This window comes from Panicum virgatum, chromosome 6N, assembly GCF_016808335.1.
Source record: "Panicum virgatum strain AP13 chromosome 6N, P.virgatum_v5, whole genome shotgun sequence".
Lineage (NCBI taxonomy): Eukaryota > Viridiplantae > Streptophyta > Magnoliopsida > Poales > Poaceae > Panicum > Panicum virgatum.
Genome location: NC_053150.1, coordinates 372,059 through 392,347, shown reverse-complemented (window position 1 = coordinate 392,347; position 20,289 = coordinate 372,059). Strand labels below are relative to the sequence as shown.

The 20,289-nt window shown below is 45.2% G+C and overlaps 2 protein-coding genes across 4 annotated transcripts; both read left to right on the top strand.

Moving 5' to 3' along the window:
* The first annotated feature begins 391 nt into the window (after positions 1-391).
* Positions 392-12,475, top strand: LOC120679754 (ENHANCER OF AG-4 protein 2-like). Of its 2 annotated transcripts, none has more exons than XM_039961410.1 (13): positions 392-917; positions 1,010-1,086; positions 2,281-4,158; positions 4,275-4,737; positions 4,814-4,922; positions 5,023-5,135; positions 5,210-5,397; positions 8,630-9,332; positions 9,407-9,872; positions 9,949-10,044; positions 10,289-10,389; positions 10,527-10,720; positions 12,122-12,475. In XM_039961410.1, the coding sequence occupies exons 1-11, from the start codon at positions 804-806 to the stop codon at positions 10,357-10,359; spliced, it is 4,278 nt and encodes a 1,425-aa protein (XP_039817344.1). In that variant the 5' UTR covers positions 392-803; the 3' UTR covers positions 10,360-10,389; positions 10,527-10,720; positions 12,122-12,475. The 2 variants fall into 2 exon arrangements, with proteins under 2 accessions (XP_039817344.1, XP_039817345.1); XM_039961411.1 differs by having other exon boundaries at positions 10,527-10,675; positions 12,122-12,441.
* A 1,766-nt stretch (positions 12,476-14,241) lies between these two features.
* LOC120679751 lies at positions 14,242-20,025 on the top strand. 2 transcript variants are annotated; one of them, XM_039961406.1, is made up of 9 exons: positions 14,242-14,487; positions 14,608-14,666; positions 15,209-15,334; positions 15,431-15,474; positions 15,761-17,382; positions 17,504-18,209; positions 18,800-18,904; positions 19,010-19,184; positions 19,388-20,025. In XM_039961406.1, the coding sequence occupies exons 3-9, from the start codon at positions 15,221-15,223 to the stop codon at positions 19,589-19,591; spliced, it is 2,970 nt and encodes a 989-aa protein (XP_039817340.1). In that variant the 5' UTR covers positions 14,242-14,487; positions 14,608-14,666; positions 15,209-15,220; the 3' UTR covers positions 19,592-20,025. The 2 variants fall into 2 exon arrangements, with proteins under 2 accessions (XP_039817340.1, XP_039817339.1); XM_039961405.1 differs by lacking the exon at positions 14,608-14,666 and having other exon boundaries at positions 14,271-14,487.
* The last annotated feature ends 264 nt before the right edge of the window (positions 20,026-20,289 follow it).

The window sequence follows — 20,289 nt, the reverse complement described above, 5'->3', positions numbered from 1 at the left end:
CATCTCGGTCTACCCCATCTACATATAAATTTCCACGATCAAATTCATCTTACACTTGCAGTTACAAAAAAGACAAATTTTCTGACAATCATTAACGTTCAAATGCAGCCCAAATTTGTCTTTTTTGTAACTGCAAGTGTAAGATGAATTTGATCGTGGAAATTTATATGTAAATGGGGTAGACCGAGATGTACATTCATGATTTTTTTCAGAATTTTTTGAAGACCTTTTTAGTTTAATTGCACGGTGATTTCACCAGTTGCATGATTGCACCAGATATGTCTCCGATCGTACTGGCTCGAGCAATGTGTTAGTACCGTGCGATGCCGATCGCGCGGCTGGTGGCGGAAGAGGCCAGGAAGTGAAGGGAAGGAAGGGGTGGACCCACATCGCAGCCGCACACAACAGTAGAGCCGCATCCGCAGCGCCGAGGGGGAGGGAGGAGGAGGAGGAGACGCCGCGACGCGAGGAGGAAGAAGCAGCAGCAGCCGCCGCGCAGCAGCAGCAGCAGCATCCCCACCCCCACCCCCCACCCAAAAGCGATTCCAAGCAGCAGCTCCTAAGAAGCGGAGGGGATCGCCCGCCGATTCCATCTCCACCCGCGCCCCGACCACCCCCGCCGCTCGCCCCTTTCCGACCCTAGGGTTGCGGGTGCCTGGGCCCTGGGGTGGGTTCCGACCCGCGAGGCTTCCCCCCCTAGGGTGCGGCGGACTCCTCGCTTCGCCGCTCTCTGCTGCTAGGCTTAGGTTAGGGTTCGACGCTGGGGGGAGGGGCGTCCTCCTCCTCCGCCGCCCCCGCCGCCAATGCCTCCCGGCGGTAGGCGCGGCGCCAAGCAGGGCCCCAAGTGGACCAGGGAACCCCAGCTCGGCGACCTCGTCCTCGCCAAGATCAAGGGATACCCGGCCTGGCCAGCCAAGGTATCTTCTCTCCATTGCTTGTGCTTAGGGTTGCCAACACCTTATCCCTCCTGCCTGGCCTCAACTAACGCTCTCTGTTCCCGTCCCTGCAGATCAGCAAGCCTGAGGACTGGAGCCAGACGCCAATGCCGCGCAAGTTCTTCGTCTACTTCTATGGCACCAGAGAGATGTAACCGTTTTTTTTTCCGTTATTGCAACCGCAATTCTGGCAACTCATCAATTCATTCCTTGTTGGGTCATGCGTGCCCGACACACATGCTTAGTATACAAATCGTCTAACAATGCCACTCTAGGACAGTTACTTATTACTTGTTTAATAACCAAGCCTGGTCGTCTGACCTGTATCAATGTAGAGCAGCCTTTTGCTTTTCTACTTCCATTTATATTTGCTACTGCATGTTTAACACATGGCGAACCTGCATTCCCGGTTTGCTGTTGGGTACGTATGGAGATTAAAAGGTCTTGCCATGCCATAGATCACGTTGAGCGTGCAGTTTCTCACTAGTGTCATTTAGCTCAGACAACTAGACAGCTTCAGGTCACGACAAGGGAGTAGATGTTTACCGCCCAAAATTTGTTGCCCTACCTGTCAAAATTACAATTTTCACGTGCCTCCCATATCTCTCTGTGTGGAAGTACTTGATAGCTAGTTATGTACTTTGCAGTTTTAGGGAGAACATAATCCTTCACTTTCTCTCTTTTTTGCAAAATGGCTTTCATACGTCAACTTATTAAAGAAAGAATGTAAATATAGAGAAGTGGAGTTGTAGTCCTGACTATTCTCATGTTTGATTGCCTATTGCCTATCTAAATATTTAACTTGCATCTCAAAACTTGTGGATTCCAATTCTAACCAACTGGCCTCCACATTTACCTTATCTGACTAGTTTCACTTATTTTTATAGTGTAAAAACTCGTGCAATTCCTAGCTCCATCGTGGATGTTAGGTTACTTGCTGCTGTTTGCATGGCTAGTCCCTAGGCATGTTTTATTTAACTAGGTTGAGAGATGAAAGCATTTATTACTAGAAATTGCTTCCTGAAATATCCTCACTTTGTTGCTTTAAGCCTCTTATTTTACTTACTGAGTCCATACAATCTTCTGGACAACTCCTACGGCCTACGGTTTGCAGAACTAACAAACCAACAATGTGTTTTATTTCTTCGTAGCTTGCTCCTGTTAAAGCCTGCAGAGATTGCTTAAATTTTTTAACTGGTTGTTCGCTAGATATATTCTGATAATGTTGCTTTCGTACCTTTTCCTTTCTATGATAGCCACATGGTTTGGTGTTGATTTGTTGCCTTTGCTGTCTTTTTCCTTGCTATGATCACTTGGTTGCTAATGAACAAATATCATCCTGCAGTGCTTTTGTACCTCTGGCAGATCTTCAGGAGTTTACGGAGAAGACAAAGAATGATCTGTTAAATCGAGCTCCAAATATTAAAGTGCAAAGAAAATATGTCCAAGCTTATAATGATGCCGTGGAGCAGATCTGCAAGGCCTATAGTGAGCTGCCAAAATCATCTGAAGCTGCAAGTGGAGCATTGCCTGATCAGAGTGAAAAGACTACAGAGCACCTTGCAAAGTCACCTGTTGATGGTCAGACTCCAGGGTTGGGACGAATGGAGAGTGATAGCCCTACTGATGACTCGAATGCTTCAGGGCCAGGCTCAGGGACTGAGGAGGACATGCAAGATGGTGGTCATGAAATAGGGGATCATTCTTTAGCAGTTTCTCAAAACAAAACATCTTCACTACAGGATCCTCAGCATCCAAAGACAAAAAAGCAAGTTGCATCCAAGTCCGCACTTGACATGTACCTAGAACAGGAGCATTCACCAACTTCTGTGCGTGCAGAAAGGGAGACTGAAGAGGTTAAAATTGAAAATGAGAGCCGTCCACCAGAAGGTTTTGTTCTGGACCCTAACTTGGAGGTAGTTTGTGCCCTTGAAGTGCCAACGAAATCTAAAGCCAACAAGCTGTTGAGGAATGCTGAAAGGAAGGAAAATAAGCGTGCTGATATTGGTAGTTCTACTGGAAGGACTGCTACTGAGGTTGCATTTGACGTATTAAACATGACGGCTGACAAAGAGAGCAGAGAATTTAAGAAGTCAAAAATCACAGCAAAGCAATCACTTGCCACTGGTTCAGAGAGAAGGGACCATAATAAAATTGTGCATGGCAAGCGTGATAAGGATTTCACTGGAAAATCATCTGGTGGGTTTTCTTCCAATAAGAAGTCTCAGCCTGGTGGTGGCCGACGTAAGATGGACAGTAATACTGATATACGTCCGGCAAAAAAGCCAAGACTTATGGACAAGGCTGGTGAAACAGATAAGACAGTTGTCAAGAGTGAGGCAAAGTTAAGCATTAATTATGAAAAGCAGAGTGCTATGAAACATGAGAGATCTACTGCTGTAGAAACAGGAAAAAACACGATTCCTAAGACTGGTATCAGTGATGATAGGGCACGGAGATCAGATAGTGTTGTATCACCTGTATCAAGGCTTCATTCTGAGGTTGTGGAACCAGCATCTGGTTCTGCAACTCAGTCAACTGTCGCTGATTCTGCTAAAAAGGGTTCAAGCATGAAGGAGGGTGCCTCACGTGTTGATAGGCAATTAGACAAACCCAAGAGAAGAGCGTGTCGCTTTGATGATGACGAGGATGAAGGACAGAGAACACCACTTCACAGAACTTCGGCCAAATCTATCTCTACACATATAGTCTCATCTGAGAAGGCAGGTAGTCGGGGAAATTTTTCATCTCATGTTGGCAATGCTTCTTTAAAAAAACCAGGCCCTGCAACAGAAGAGAAATCAAAAGGTTCCGGGATGTCACCTGCGAAGCATGAGCTAGTTTGTTCCTCACCGAATCAGGATAAAGTGCATGCCAGACACCAGGTAATGGGGAGAAGATCAATCACAGGGTCAGTTGATACTTTTGCTGGCATGGGTAACAAAATGAACCTGGTTGATCGCAAATCCTCTAGTCAAGTAAAAATGCCTACACCCTCTGAGGTGAAGAAACTTCATAGTTCTTCTAAACAGTTGCACCTAACATCTGGGAACTCCCATTCTCGAAACTATCCTGCCTCAGAAAAGAACTCATTGCTTTCCAAATCGGAAGACACGAAGGCAAAATCGAAGCCTGGGGCACAGGCTGTTGAGCATAAGGTGAGCACCACTGTGATTGTGTCAGCAGAACGGGCTGGGAAGTGGGATCACTTGAAAGAGGAAAGGTATACTGCTTTGCATTTTGAACTGACCAAGTTTCTTTTTTCTGATACTTAAATATTTGCGTTCAAAAAGTTTAGCTGTGGACATTGTTGATAGTTTGCAGTTTTCTCTTTTGCAGATCCATTACTGTTGATAAAGCAGCTTCTGAACCTAACCCAGACTCTGTCAAGTCAATGAAACATCTTATTGCAGCTGCCCAAGCAAGGAGAAACCTTATGGCATCTACTCATGGAAAGTTTGATGGGCCTTTGACTGATAATGCTGGTAGTACCTCAACACCATATGGTTTGCCAGGACTAAGCCCTAGTCCTGTTTTTCGCATTCCATCCCCACCCAGAATTGCTCTTCCTGAGAGTCCTGGTCAACGTATTGTTCTGAAAAGCCCAATGGAGCTTGACCATGAGCATGGAAAGAGTCCCAAATCTAGGCAGGCCAGCGGTTCACCTAGCGGTGGTACTGATGCAGCGATTGCTCGTGATGCTTTGGAGGGAATGATAGAGACACTATCAAGGACAAAGGATAGTATAGGACGTGCAACACGCCATGCAATTGAGTGCTGTAAATATGGCATTGCTGGAGAGGTTCTCTCTCTCTCTCTCATGCTATCTGCATTATTGTTTCATCAATAGTTCACTATCCTTATTATTTCTAATCCAGATTGTGGAGCTTCTCGTACAGAAATTGGAGAGCGAGCCTAATTTGCATCGCAGAATTGACCTCCTTTTTCTTGTGGATTCTATAACACAGTGTTCTCATTCTCAGAGAGGTAAATTTGTTTTTTAAGTCTTACATTAATCCTGCTCTCAGAGCTATCTGATGCCCCAAATTTATTCTTTTTCTTTGTATCTGAATTTTGAAATGTTTAGGCGTTGCTGGGGCTTCATATGTTCCCACTGTTCAAGCTGCACTGCCTCGTCTTTTGGGTGCTGCAGCTCCACCTGGATCTAGTGCTCGTGAAAACCGGCGCCAGTGCCTCAAAGTATTGACGTTACTACTGATTCTAATTGTTCTTCTTAACAGTAGGTCACTTTTTTTTTGCTACCGGTTTTGTAGGTTTTAAGATTGTGGCTTGAGAGAAAGATTATGCCAGAAGAAATACTCCGAAAGTACATGGGTGATATCGAGGTGCCAAATGACGATACTAGCACTAGTTTTATGCTGAAGCGACCATCCCGCGCTGAACGCTCTGTAGATGATCCTATTAGGGAGATGGATGACATGCTTGTTGATGAGTATGGAAGGTAGTGCGACCTGATTCCATTTACTAGTTCTACACCTCATTTCACTATTTTTATTTTTGTAGCTTGAGATGTAAGTTCTAGTAGATTCATTGACTCAATATTTTAAATTCATGTCAGTTTGCTTATAAGATCAATAATATAATAATATGGCAACTTAACAATTTGATGTTTATCCATATCCTTGGATTGCATTTTAGGTTTCGTTGGTTAGTACTTGCTGGATAGTAACAAGCATGTTGGGCCCATATTTAAAAATACCATATGTGATACAGCTGCACTGGACATGAGTTAGATGTTCTCTCTTTTTAGTTTAGAAAGTCAAGAAGCACAGCAGCACCATTATCTTTCCCACGTATGCATAGCCTTATTTGTTTATCATAGAGTATGATTGTTATGTTAGTATTGTGGAACCTAGAGTATGCTATGGTAATGTACCCACATTAAGCTGTTCTAGTAGGATTTCCAAAATGTAGAAGAATAGAATTGGTGTAATTAATGGATTGTATTAGCTTGAGGCCTCGGCCGATATATATAAGAGTACAAGACTTGGGGTGCAAGGCAACCCCACCGGATATGTATGGCAGTCCGGATACAATATCTAAACTACCAAATATACTCTAACATCCTCCCGCAGTCACAGCGGGAGCACTGCAGACGGTGAGACTGGAGGAGAAGCCGAAGGTAGGAACCGACGGACTGACATCCCCCCGCAGTTGTAGCGTCGGCACAATGAGGATGCTGCGACTGGAGAGAACCGGCGAGAAACTCATGCGGATGGTAGCCCTTTGTGCTGATGTCGAGATAGCCGAGATGAAGGAGCCATGGTCGAAGATGCCGTGCGTAGAGTAGTCGTGGTCGACGTAGAGCTGTCGAAGTTGCCGAAGACGAGGTAGCCGCACATGAAGCCGCGGGCGCACGAGGAGGCGCCATGGTGGTGGCGTAATGGAGAAGACGCCGGAGACGAAGATGGCGACGCGTCGAGGCAGTCGTAGAGGGAGCGATGCCAAAGTCGATGCAGTCAGGCCATCGGGCGACACATGCCCGAGTTTGCCAGGCTCGGGAACGCATCGGGGACGATGGGCACTCACCGGTGTTGCCAATACCGAACGTGCAAGGGAGGATGTACAACCAGACGCCGTTGCCGAGGGGGACCAGTAGAGAAGGCCTCCATGGCGGTCGCAGGCGCAGAAGAAGGCGAGGTAGAAGGTGCCAACGCCTGTTGTTGCTGGAGTAGACGAAGTAGTCGGGGACGAGATGGCGACGCTGGCGACGTGGTTGTGCTAGACGAAGCGAGGAGGGGAACCCAGACTTTCCAGCACAAGGCCGAATGATCCGGATGGCGCGGCGGCGGTGCTCGAAAGAGACGGCGAAGAACTCATACAGCTTGACGAAGACCATGCGCGAAACGCGCAGCGACGAGTCGATGATGAAGTCGTGGACGTGGTCGGTGGCGGTGAGGAAGCAACGGCGGAGAAGACCACGGGGTGACGCCACTGCTACCCGAAGAGGCGACGCAGTGGCAGCCCTCCATGCTCGGTAAAGGGGCGCGCTCGACGAGGACGGACGTCACGGGAGCCGGGTGGATCACGCACGTCGGCTGATCAGACCGAGTAGCGTGAGGCGAGATGACGGTGGACGAAGTCGGTGAAGGCGTCCCGATCGGTGAAGACGAAGACGAGCCGGCGAGGGTCGACGTGCGGTAGAAGCGGCGAGGTGGGCGGTGCAGACGGGCGTCCCCTAGGGCGCCGTCCATCTTGCCATGCCACACAGTCGTAGACGAGGAAGAAGCCGGTGAAGTCGATGCCGACGTCGAAGTAGAGGCGCGAGGTCGACGGGCGGTGGGCGACTCAATCTCGATCAGTGATCGAGTAAAAATCAGAGAAACTAACAAAAATAAATCAGCAGCAGCAAATCTTCGCGTAGAGCCTCTGGGTGCGCATAGCAAAGGCCTCCTCCCCACTCTTATCCTCTCCCCTGCTCATCATGGTCAACGACGGACCATAGCCACGGGGCGAGAGAGAGAAACAGAGGGTGAGAAAGAGGTGGCCAGGCGACGGCGATGAGGGCGGGTGGCGCGCGTCCCTCCCGGCGACGGCAGGTAGCCGGAGGCGGTGGAGGATCCCCGCCAGGGACGGCAGCGGATCCGGAGCGTGGTGCACGTCCTGGCCGGCGACGACAGAACCCCCCGGGATGCGGAGGAAGCCGCCAGGGTAGGGACGCGACCGGCGGCGGAGGGAGCCCGCGCGAGGCGCGCGGGATAGGGCCGCACGGGCGCTGCAGAGGAGGCCACCGGGTGGACGGTGCAGCCGACGCGGGATCCAGACGGGAAGCCTGGTGTGAAAGGCGACGGGTCGGAGCGGAGGTGCTGCACGGAATTCGTCGACGACGAGTTGATGGCGCCACGCGGAGCCCCTGCTGCCACCACGGCAGCACAAGGTGGGTCACGGGCGCCGCCGGGAGACTGCGACTGCCACCACGGCAGCGCGGATCGGGTCGTTGGCGGATTCCATGCGGGTGACGAGGTACGCCGATCTGCTACTGCTTGACACTCTAAGGGCGGCGGATTAACTCGATCTGCCGTGATGGAGGGCGCTGCCACCGGCGGAGGTCATGGGCGACCTCCCCGGGGGCGCGCTAGAAGGCCGGCGAGGGGGCGCCCTGGAGGGGCGCCGTGGGAAACAGGGGGAAGGCGGCGGCGCGAGAGGAGGGGCGCCGGCGGCGCTAGGGTTAGGGCAGCGGAAGGTTGCCTAGGATCTCAAACCCTAAACTCGTGATACCATGTAGAAGAATAGAATTGGTGTAATTAATGGATTGTATTAGCTTGAGGCCTCGGCCGGTATATATAAGAGTACAAGACTTGGGGTGCAAGGCAACCCCACCGGATATGTATGGCAGTCCGGATACAATATCTAAACTACCAAATATACTCTAACACAAAATACTCTTTATGCTAAGAGAGAGCCTTCACCAGGTTGGGTGTGGATATTGCAAATTTTGTTGACTTCAATACGAATCTCAGTGAACATGCTGGTAGGAAGTAAGGACATGTTTTGAATAAATGAAGTAACTAGCACATTTGAAGTTTTCTGCTTCCTCGACTGTCTTTTATAATTTTGTTTTGATTATGAAGCAGAATTCCCCAATATTTTAGTACATCGATATATGTTATATTCTCTCTATTCAACTAACTATTGCTATTACTGACATGCCTTTTGGTTTATTCTGTTCTCAGCAATGCAACTTTTGAGCTTTCTGGAATTTTGTCATCAAAAGTCTTTGAAGATGATGAAGACTTCCCTCGAAATAATGGATTATCACCATTTATTTCACAGCATGTTGAAAGTGATAACATCCGAGAAACTGAAGATACTATTGCTCCGGCATCTGCTGAGGAACACATTATTAGACCAGAGAATGTAACTACTGTTGCTGCTATTGAAGGTGCTTTGGAAGGCAACAAGCAACATACTGATGGTGCTATCCTTATTGAACATGACTCTAGACAAGAGCCTGGTTCAGAGCAGGCATTGATTGATCAGAATAAGCTTCCCCCTCTGCCTGATGGCCCTCCACCGCTTTCATCAGATTCACCACCTCCACCGCTTCCATTAGATTCACCACCCCCTCTACCGCTTCCATCAGGTTCATCACCTCCTCCACCGCTTCCATCTGATTCTCCACCTCCTCCACCTCCTTTGCCTCCTTCACCGCCTCCTGCAGCACCGCCGCCACCGCCGCCACCACTTCCACTTTCGCCAGCTTCACCACCTCCACCACCACCTCCCCCACTGCCTTCTGGACCACCTCCTCAGCCTGCTCCACCACGTCCACCAACCCAGGCCTCACCTCTTCCTTCTATTCTACCGCCTGTTCCTTCATCTCCATCATCATTGGGTTATCAGCCTCCAGCTCCAGAGTACTTCAGGACACCCAATGTAATATTTTTCCTAACTTACTTGCATATCATGATTTGTTCTTGGTTATATAATAAAAAATACATGTGCTGCAGGGTAACCAATTGACCCAGATGACACAAGCTATTGGAAATACAACAAACTTCATTCCTGGTGGATCAGCCAATGGGCAAACTGCGGTTAAATTTGTACCTTCAATGCCAGCAGAGTACGGAAACAATAACGTGTTTATGGCACCACAAACATCTAATGGCAATTACCAGTTTCGGCCAACTGGCGTACCTTTTCAGCAAGGGAATTTCAGTGCCTTTCCATCTGCGCAAACGCCACCAGTTCATTCACACTCTCGTATCGCACACATGAATCCCTTGGGTCAACAAGCTGTACCACCTCCGCGCAATCCTTATATTGTGCAGTCCTTTCCAAACAGTCAGAGCCATTATCCATCTGAAGAACATTGGCGGATGGCATCTGGTAACTTCAGTCCAGATGACCAGCATAATAATTGGCTGGCAGGTGCCAGAGCATTATCTTGCTCAGAAGGGTCATTTGTGCAGGATGGTAGGTTCTCCCATAAGCTTTACAAGTGTTATTTTGAATCAGTTAGACCGATACTAATAGTAAAATTCTCATGTAGGATATTCAAGGTCGAACATTGACAGATCTTCAATGAATCCTATGAATCATCAACATACTGTTCTAAACCATTTACCATCTGGAGCGCCACTACCAGGTCTTTGGTTTCTTAAGAGTTTATGGTTGCACCCTCACGGGCTGTGTTTTCATATGAATTTTCTTGAATGATTTTTTTATAAAATCCACCAATAATCAGACCCCTTGGAGTCCAATGTTCTTTGATGGTAGCTTGTCAATTATTCTTTTCTAACTTTAGGGAAAGAAACAGCTCTGTTGGATGGCGTCTATTTGTTTCCTTGTGGTCTTTTTGAAGCCTTTTCTTTCTATTTTTCTTTTGACAGGCCATGTTGTTCCTCAGATGCTACCAGCCAGGTCTGATATCCACTCTCTTAATTGCTGGAGGCCTTCTTGATAAAGTTGTAAACTGAACTCCTTGCTTGAGGTACTCTTTTCTCTTTTAGCTCTCTGCTGCTTTATATTTTCCCCTGAGTTTTCTTTCCTGTAGATTTTGTCTTAGATTCTCTCATCTATCTGCTCACTCATGGTCTGAACTTTTCTCAAATCGTTGCTCTTATGCAGGTTTTGACATGTGAGGTTCGGGGAACTAGATGCAATTTGAATTGAGTGCAACAAGTGCTGGTTTTGTTTAGTCTGTTTTGTGATGGAGATGCACTACCTGGGGTGTAACGATGAGATCTGCCATAGTCTTTGGAAAGGACATTTACAATGTAACTAGTCTTGCAACAGCATCCAGCAGACTAATCTTGCTTAGTGTAAGCTCATGTTTCACATGACACAAATGTTCGGTTTCTTAGATGTTGCTTCAAAAATGCATCAGGACTGCAAACTGTTTTTATTGTATCTTGCTTAGACGCGCGCTAGTTATAAACATCTGGTAGTAAATATTGGGAACTTAAATCTATATATTTCATAGCGTTTCGTCGTGGTGTCTGTTGTTTATCTGTGCCTCATTTTTCTTGTATTGTTGTGCTCACTTTGCAACACTTCCAAATTTCAGTTAGCGAAGCACATCTAACTGTAATGAAAGCCTCAACACACCTTATTCTTTTTAGTAACTGCTGTCTGATTGCTGTTTAGACTTGAATTGTGCTCTCAGTAATTTTAGGTGTGCGGTTTCGTAAGAAATTAGTTTTGGGTTTGTTTCAGCAGTGGAGTTTATGACAATATTTAGGAGCTCTAGTTTTTTTGTGTGTCCGAAGACTGATTGATAGAGTTGTATGCTGATTCACACTTTTCACAGTGACACATATAGGAACCCAGATTCCTGTTACTTTTCCAAAATTAGATTTCCTATCTAACTAGATTCCATTAAGTAAATTATAATTATGATAAGGGGATATATCTCGTTATGATGAATTTTTAGGACTGTTGAAAATAATACAGGTTGTACTAACTTATATGCCTGCAAAGTAGGTTTTTGTTTAGCTCATGAACACATGTTGATGGAAAGTAATTGTGTTTATTGGTTTCCGAAGCGGATCATAACTGCAGGACATTGACCTCACAAAACAACAATAACAAAAATAGGCTGAGAAACTGTATTGTGTGTCATTCCTACTCCGGTGACCTTTGTCCTATGCCAATTTTCTCTAGAAGCACATGTCTGTTATTTGGGTTTTGTGGTTCATGTCTTCGTTGATTAGTGGGTAATAGTATCTTAAATTCTGAACTCATTACTATCGCTATAATGCCGCACATCATTGCTCATTTCCGTTTGAAAGAAGAAAATAGCGTGTGTTTTTTTTTGCCAAATTGCACATGACAGGTATGAGAAGAATACCTGACCAGCTCTAGGAGCCTGATGGATGTCAAAAATATTTGGCTCTCATTATTTATGTTTACTGCGCTAGCAAAGCTCATTTATTTCTATTTGTCTTATTAGCTGCTCTAGCCACTGGTTTCAAGGTTACAGCTATTGAGCAATAAATTACTCCAGTTTTATATCAAGATGGCTGCAATTGCATGCATTTTTTTTAAAGAGGCACATTTTTCTTGCTTTTGCATATGGCAACTGCTTCACTAGGTCATATTCCCTCTCTCTTTTCCTTGTTGGTGCCACTAGATGGTTTACTTGCACTGCGCTGCAAGTTTTCATGTTGGAGTACGATCTGATGTCTGAAGATATTTCATTTGACTTTTTGTCGTTGTGACAGGTCTGAAGAATGTTACTGAAATGAAGACAAGTTTTGATTTGTTGATGCGGATATTGGTGACTTGATGGAGTCGAGGGGAGCTTCTGTAGCCAGCTAAGGTTTGAAGAGGTAAAATGTAGATTTTGTAGAAAAGATATGTACAGTTGCTAACACAATATATGGTAGTCCCTCGGCGCAAGCTGGGGATGTCTAATGGGGTTCTGAAACCATTTTGGATAATTGGAAAGAAAGGCTTACTGGTGGTTAGTTAGGCATGTAGTGCGATGCAATGACACTCTTTGGTTTTTTGATCTTTTGAAGAGAAAGCAATGAGACGGGCAGCTTGAGTGATGTTGCTCTTGTATGTATCTGTGATGGTGTGTGTTTTTGCATTGCGCAATCGGTTCATTTGGCGGTGTCTTGCTGAGATGATTGATGCCTCCTGCTGTGGTGGTGAATGGTAGGTGTGGGTGTGCCATTTCGGTTGACTGCTGCTGCTAGTTTGGTGTTGAACAATGGTTTGTATGTGATTGACGGTATGCCTGCTAGTTGTGAAGAGGACGGTTTATCCTCAGGCTTCAACATATTTTCATTCCCATTCCAAGCAGAAATCACAAGTAAATATTTTTCCTGCTGGTATGCTTCATAACGGACAGCTAGTTGGTATTAGCGCCTGTGTGCATGGTTGGTTGGCTCATCCCAGTCCAGGTTGTCTGGTTGCCTTTCTGTTCCTCACGCTTTGTTCTGGAGTTTGTTTGTTTGATTCTGTTCCATGTTGTTCCGACTCTTGCTGGCTGTCTGGCGTTCTCAGTTGCTCGCTTTGCTTCTGTTGTGAATGGAACGGAATTTGGCTTGCTTGGATAATATTTATTTGTTGCTAATTTGCTATCACTCTGTTCGGCTAGCTGTGGCTAGCGGTTGGTGCTGATTTGTTGTGAGAGAAAAGTATCGTTGGCTGGCCGGTGGCTGGTGCTGGTTTGGTGCGAGAGAAAAATACTGTTGGTTGGTTGCCGCCGAACATGTATGCATGCACGAGAAAAGGCCTCTCAAGGATGAGGGGATGGATGTACTGTATCTGTGTGGTACGAGACATTTAAAAAAAAAGATGAGACTTTATTATTGGGCTTGGTTATAGGACTAACATGCATGTTGACTGTTGTACGGGAAACGATAGGAGGTTTTGTGGTTGGTATGGTAGGACGCGTGTTTGGGGGGTTGTTATACGTGACATGAATCTCGTGCGTTTTAGTAAGCTACATCGGGACTAAATTTATTTATTCATGTGAAAAATCTAGCGGAGTGAGGTGAGAAACACAAGGCATCATTATAGAGATTTATTTTATGATAGATTAGGACCGTCAAAAGATGCATGTACTTTGGAGTTGTAACATGGGGAGTTTGTCTGATTGTTTTAATGGCTAGAGCTCTAATCAGCTAACTTATAATCTTATCAACTCTGAGAAGAAATTAATAAATAAATATTTAAATGTTTCTAGAATGATTTAGTTTTAAGGATAAATTTTAAATATCTGGATACCTCATATTTTAGGATGGAGGGATTACGTATTCTCTTGGTTTGTCTTGTCTTGGAAAAAAAGGAAGAAGATGTTGATATACCGGTCATGGTTGTCTGACCCGGTAGGTTCAATCAGTCAAGTGTGGTCGGACCGGCTGGCTCCTGGCCTCCTGGGGGAGAGGTAGGTAGGTGCTACTGTTTCCGGTGCGGTGCGGTGGTATATTCGCCTATCTGATCTGATCCTGGATCGCTTACTGGGCCGTGGGGCGCCATTACAGTTTGGCGGCAGGCGAGATTAAGTTAATTAATAATGGAGTGCATATTTGCAGTATATGTAGAGAGAGATAAAATGGAATCAGCAGTATATGTTTTCGGAGATAATGGTAATTAATAATAATAAGGTACTGTTCGGCTAGTTGTGACTGATGACTCGGACTGATTTATTATGAAAAAGAGTACTGCTGGCTGGCTGTGGTTGGTGGCCAGTAATAGAGAAAAATACTATTATCTACAGTCGTACAGTCGAACAGAGTTTAAGCATCAAAAGCAAAAAAGCAGCAGCGCCACACCGAGCAGATAGATAGTTACGAAGTACTACACTTTTAATTAATAATTAAAAATAAAATATCATCATCATCATTTCTCTCTGTCTCTCTCTCCTACCTACCAATACCAAGTAGGCAGAGGAGAGAGCGAGACACCGGCGGGGCAAACTCGGGCGGCCTCTCCGTCTTCCCTCCCTCCCTTTTTGTTTTGATTGATCCAATCCATAGAGAGATCGATGATGATGAGGTAGGAGGTTTCGTTCCTCGGGAGATCGATCGAGATCGCGCACCGGAGGAGCGGAGCAGATCCTTCCTTGGCCTTGAGGGTGCGTGCCTACACCACCACCTCCTCCTCTCCTCCGATTGTTGCTCCCTGTCGACTTGCTCCCTCCTCGTATGATGAGATTGCCGCTGATGCTGAGACGCCTCGTTTCGCGGGGGATTAGATTGTTGCTGCTCCTATTGTTCAGGAGAGGAAGAAAAATACCTAGATTGGAGAGATGAGGTTAGGTTTTCCTGACTCGTGCTTTCTTTTCATCCTAGCAGCCATAGTCCGCGATCCGTCCCATTCTATCGGCCCATCCATCCATCCATCCATTTGGATGCCGATTTCTATTTCATCCCTCCCTGAGCAGGGAGGGTTTTGTGGGGCATGGCATCCTGCTCTCTGCACGGCACCTTGCTTCCCTTCGCCATCTAATGTTTGTGCCCCGCTTCATCTCATCTCACACTACAACATATTCAATTCCTCATTACTACCATCTTTCTCTTTTTTTTTAAAAAAAAATTCGAATCTACTAGTAGGAGTACCATTCTTTTGTGCTGCAACTTGCTGTGTTTCCAGTCAAATGTTCTGCTCCTGCTATTTGGTCAACGTGCTACTGTCACTCCCACCTCTACGTCTGTCCCGGATAAAAATTCATTCCGATTTCCTAACATACATAGATGACTTCTGCACACCACACTTTGACTTCACTATCAGCTGCCTGGATACATGCTGACTAGTCTGTGCTCATGTGCCCTTTCTTTGCCCTATCACTCTTGCAGGATTCATGCGAGATGCCACCTGAACATGGAATGCCGAATGGAACTGCTGATGCTGTTGTAAATAGGAGGCCTCGACGCCTCTTTGGGAGAGCATCAGAGAGGAAGAACCCACTCAACCTTCAGTTTGTATGTCATCATCATCTTCTTCCTTTTCTCTCTTCTCTTCCCTATTTCCATGAGATACTACTATGTGTAATGCTTCCCTTCCTACCATTTTTATAGGAGCGTCAAGTAGCTCGCCTTGAATCAAGACAGCAACAACAGAGGTGCACAGATGTTCTTTCTCTAACTCCACCTGTCTGTCTATGCATGTCCAATTTATGCCACAAGTGCATGTTTTACTCCTTTCTGATTTCATCTCATTTTTCTATCTTTCTTTCCCCCTTAATTTATGACTTACAAGCCTACATACAGAAACATATCTTTGCAACAAAGCTTGCAAGTTGTGTATGTCATGCTGCCCTTAACTGAATTTCTTTTCCCATGTTTTGGCTCTGCCAATTCTCTCGATCCGTCCTTTGCTAATTACTAAGATATTCGCTTCCTTGCCAGGTGTATTGTCGTGACAGTTATTCCCTTAGATTTCTGTTGTGACTACAAATCGCCATCACTCACAGAGAATGGAAATAATCATTCCTCATATCAACAGACACCTCCAGAAGAGAGCCTCGAGACATCATCCTTATCACCAACCTCGCCATCGTCCTTATCACCAACCTTGCCATCAATTTTTTTCGTGCTTAATGCTCCAGATGGATCTCACAGTCACAGAAGATGGCCAGATAATTCATCGAGGCTACTGGAAGATAAATCCACCAAATCCAATAGCGTCTCCAATTCGGATTTCCTAGTCAACATCTTTACCAAGCCAAGTGGTGACGCAAGACATAGTTCAAGAAGGAAGTGCAAAAAGAAAAGCAAGAAGCACAGGCAACGTTGTAGGAAACCAATGGATGGGCCTGAAGCTAAATGCACGGAGAGCAACAATGCTGCCCCTGCTGTCGATGTGTGTGATTGTGATGATTTGGCACTTTCACCTAAGCACGTTGGTGACATTCACTTTGAGGAAACTTTTTCTCCCAGTTCATCTGTTAAGGAAGCTTCTGAAGAGGCTCCTGAGAGTGACAATGATAACGGGTACCCTTGCTGCTCAGGTGGTTCAGCTTCCCATGCATCTTACTGTGATGAGATGGAACTGTCCAGATCAGCAAGTTCGTTCCCTGGATCATGTGGACAATGTAATAGCAGTAACTTCAGGTATTTGGACAACGCTCAAAATTCTGTATTTACAGGTTCAACTCAAGAAACTTGTTTTTCTGGCAGTATTGTGAGTGGTAATCATGATAGCAAGACTCTGTTGATATTAAGAAATGAACGTGGACCTGATCCATGTGAAGCGACAGAATTTTCCAGCAATAAGAGTGGATTTGATGAGAATTGGCTAGAGAAGTCTGATTATGACAGTGGAATTTGTTCCCAAAATGGCATTGGTGCATGCAATGGAGTTCAGGCAGTCCATTTGTGCAGTGACACAAGCAGCGACAATGATTTCTGTCTTGTAGTATCTAGAAAGAGAGCCAGAAAAGAGAAAAAAATGTCATTGTGGAGGAGTTATGGAGAGTGTGCGTCAACAATTACAAATGTTCGAAATGAAAAATGTGTTGGTCGGGCTCCTATGCCTATTGCCAAGGAAGTCACCACCAACTATTGGTCCTATAGACAAAATCATGTTGATAGGGTACATCCTCAGCATGGAATTGCACTAAAACACTCCACGAAGAATTTCATGCAAAGGCCACGTAGAGTTTGCATGGAGACCCAAAAAGGAGTTCAAGCAGAAGATTCCAAGGTAGGAGCAAGTCTCGATCATTTTACAGGCGTGAGAGAAAAAACTTGTGGAAAATCATCTAGCCATTTTGACAAAGAACAGCAGCTTTATTTAAGTAGGAAACTATCCAATGCTCTTCACAGCAGAGAATCAATCCATCATGAGATGAGATCAGTTTCTTCTTCTGAACCAACAACTCTTAAGTCTTTAAGGGGCCTTTGTACTTCAGAATCTGATGAATCAACAGATATTACCGTAGGAGCTCTTTCCCTGCAGAAAAGAAGGCTGCTGGATTCCGTTCAAACCGATGATGCCAGTGAAACTATTTCTGGAGAATCATCACTTGGTATGGCTCCATCTGTACATCCCACATCACTTCCTTTTTTTTCTCTTAATGTCGATATGGCAGTATGCTGCTTGCAGCAGCTTTGTAATACCTAACAGATGTTGTGTTCAAAATATTGCAGGGTCTAAGTCAACGACAACCGAATTAATGGTTAGGTGTGGTACAGTTCCACCTGTTGAAGGGAACCGTGGCTGTGAAGAGTTCTGCAGTTCTAAAACACATCTAAATGAGATTCTCAGGGCTGTAAACGATGCTTACAAAGTTCAGGTCGCTGCAGATGTTCACCTTGCTGCTGGTTATCCAATTACTGATCTTGAAACATTTATATATTCTGCAACTCCAGTTATTGGTCATGCACCTTGCATGCGAAGCAGCAATTGCTCATGGGACCAAGCAGGTAGCAGCTCAGTTTGTCAACATGACATCTCTAATGTTTCCTTAATGAGCATATGGGAGTGGTATGAAGAGCCAGGGTGTTATGGGTTGGAAGTAAAAGCTCTAAATGACCTCAGCTCTAAAACATCCTGCGGCAGCAGTTCAGAGTTCTTTGCATACTTTGTACCTTATATATCTGCTATTCAGTTGTTTGGGTGGTCTAGGAATAACACGGATCACAGTTTTTCTATACAAGGGAAAGAATTATTGAAATCATCAAATACTGCAAGCTCTTTAAGCTCTCATCCTGTGCATGCAAAGGTGCATAATTCGTTTGATGAAAGCAATGCATGCTTGTCAGAGTCATCTTCAGTTGTAGAAGGTCATGGAGAACTCATGTTTGAGTACTTTGAAACAGAGCAGCCTTCTTTCCGCCCTCCGTTATTTGAAAAGTAAGTCATCCACAGGCCTCCATTATGTGTTTGGCTACTGGTTTCACTGTTACCATAAGCTCCTGACACTGAAATATTTCATGTCTGTTCAATCTGGCGTCATTTCCATCACAGATGTGTTTCTGGGTTCACAACTGAAAAGTATACCAATCTATTTCTTTGTTAGAAGGGGCAATGAATTTAACAATTCTTGTTATAAACACTGTAATAAAGGCAAGGAAGTTTAATACCTCTGCAATGAAAAGTTTTCTACAAACTATTATTGAGTCTGTGAACACTGAACAGTGGCACATTTGACAACCAAGTGACTTTGAGGCATTCCTTTTCTGTTGTTGCAAATTAGTTCAGCTGATCTGGATGTTTAGGAGTTATGACCTAAAGCATGCAACTTATAAGCTTGCAAACGAATCATTCATAAATGTGTAGCATGAGATGTACTGTTTCCATTTTGGTGCAGTATTTCTGATAAGGTCCTGTCCTTTTGCCACAATAATTAATAGTACAATGAAAGTTGTAGTTGCTATTTGTCTGACCTGATTATTTCTCCTTTTTCTGTTTTGATATTAATATATGGCTGCAATTTAATGTAGGATCAAGGAGCTTGTTAGCGGTGCAACCATTTCTGACAACCGGATTCTTGGGGACCCTGAAAAGCTGCAAAACGCAAAATTGTGTGAGCTTCATCCAGCTTCCTGGTTTGTTCCTGAACCTGGATGTTTTGTTCCCCAGCGCCTGTTATTATCAGTAAATATTTGATTTGTTGATTGGCGCTTGTGATGATCAGTATGTTTCATTTGTAGGTTCTGTGTTGCCTGGTATCCAGTTTATCGTGTGCCTCGTGGGACCTTCCGTGCAGCATTTCTTACTTACCATTCGCTGAGCAAATTGGTTCCTCGAAAATGCTCCCTGGATATGACTGGTGGGCATACGTGTATAGTTTCACCAGTTGTTGGTCTCCAGAGTTACAATGACAAGGTACCATTTCGACTTTCCTTGATGAGGCAGTGAGTGTTTTGCATCACTGAGCATAGCATCAATATTGCAATAAATTCAACTGAAAATCCAGGAATAACCCATCAGACCCACCCTCGTATCTGTTTCATGCTTTTGGTCATGAGCTCATATTAAGCAAATGATATATACTTGACCTAGATTGCTTTGCATCCTCTTATTTATAGGGAGAACAGTGGTTTCAGCTTAGATGCACAGATCTGAAGCTATCACCAAGAGATGAGGCGGGTCGTGCTGAAATTCAGAAAGAAAGGCTGAGGACACTGAAGATGGGTGCCCTGGCCATGGCAAGAGCTGTCGTCCCAAAGGGAAGTGGGGAGTCTGTGAACCACCATCCAGATTACGAGTTCTTCCTGTCCCGATTCGGCTAAGGCTAAGAAACAACATTGTTCTGGTTCCCACTGACTAGGGTAGTAATCAAAGGGGGAAAAAAAGACAAAAGAGAGAAAGTAGTGACTAACCAGAGGCAGGCTATAATATAGTTGATGCAAGAGGATAGAGAGCATGCGGGTGATGGGTGTCACCCTCTATATAGAAGACAGATTACATACAATCTAACCTGACGCCGGATTACCGATGGCAACCGAGTTGGTGAGTTTTAGGCTTGTCATAGTAGTAGAATATGGCAGTACCCTACCCGGGATGGGTGTTGGGGTGGGGGTGGCGGCGGCGGGCGGCTGTAAGATGTTGCCGATGTCCGATGATGTGACTCTGCAGGTCTAGTGTTCCCTTTTGTACAGATACACAACACAAGAAGAGTAGCAAGAATTGCATTTGGTTGGTTGGGCTTTTGCTGTGGCTTCTATTTGCTTCCCTTCTACTGTTTGATATCCAATGTTGCTGTGCTGGCTAATGGAAACTAATCATTTCAATTTTGCTGGAAAAGAACTTTCCACTAGCTAGAGGCCGATGCGCAATACTCCCTCTGTCCCAATTTAAATGCATTTTTAGGATTTGAGCAGCAAATTAGTATGGGTGTGAAAAGACATTATTGCCCCTAGTCAAGTACCAACTGGCCTGAAAAGTAGTCATCATTACAATGTACGAGGAAGAAATGAGTAGTGGGAGA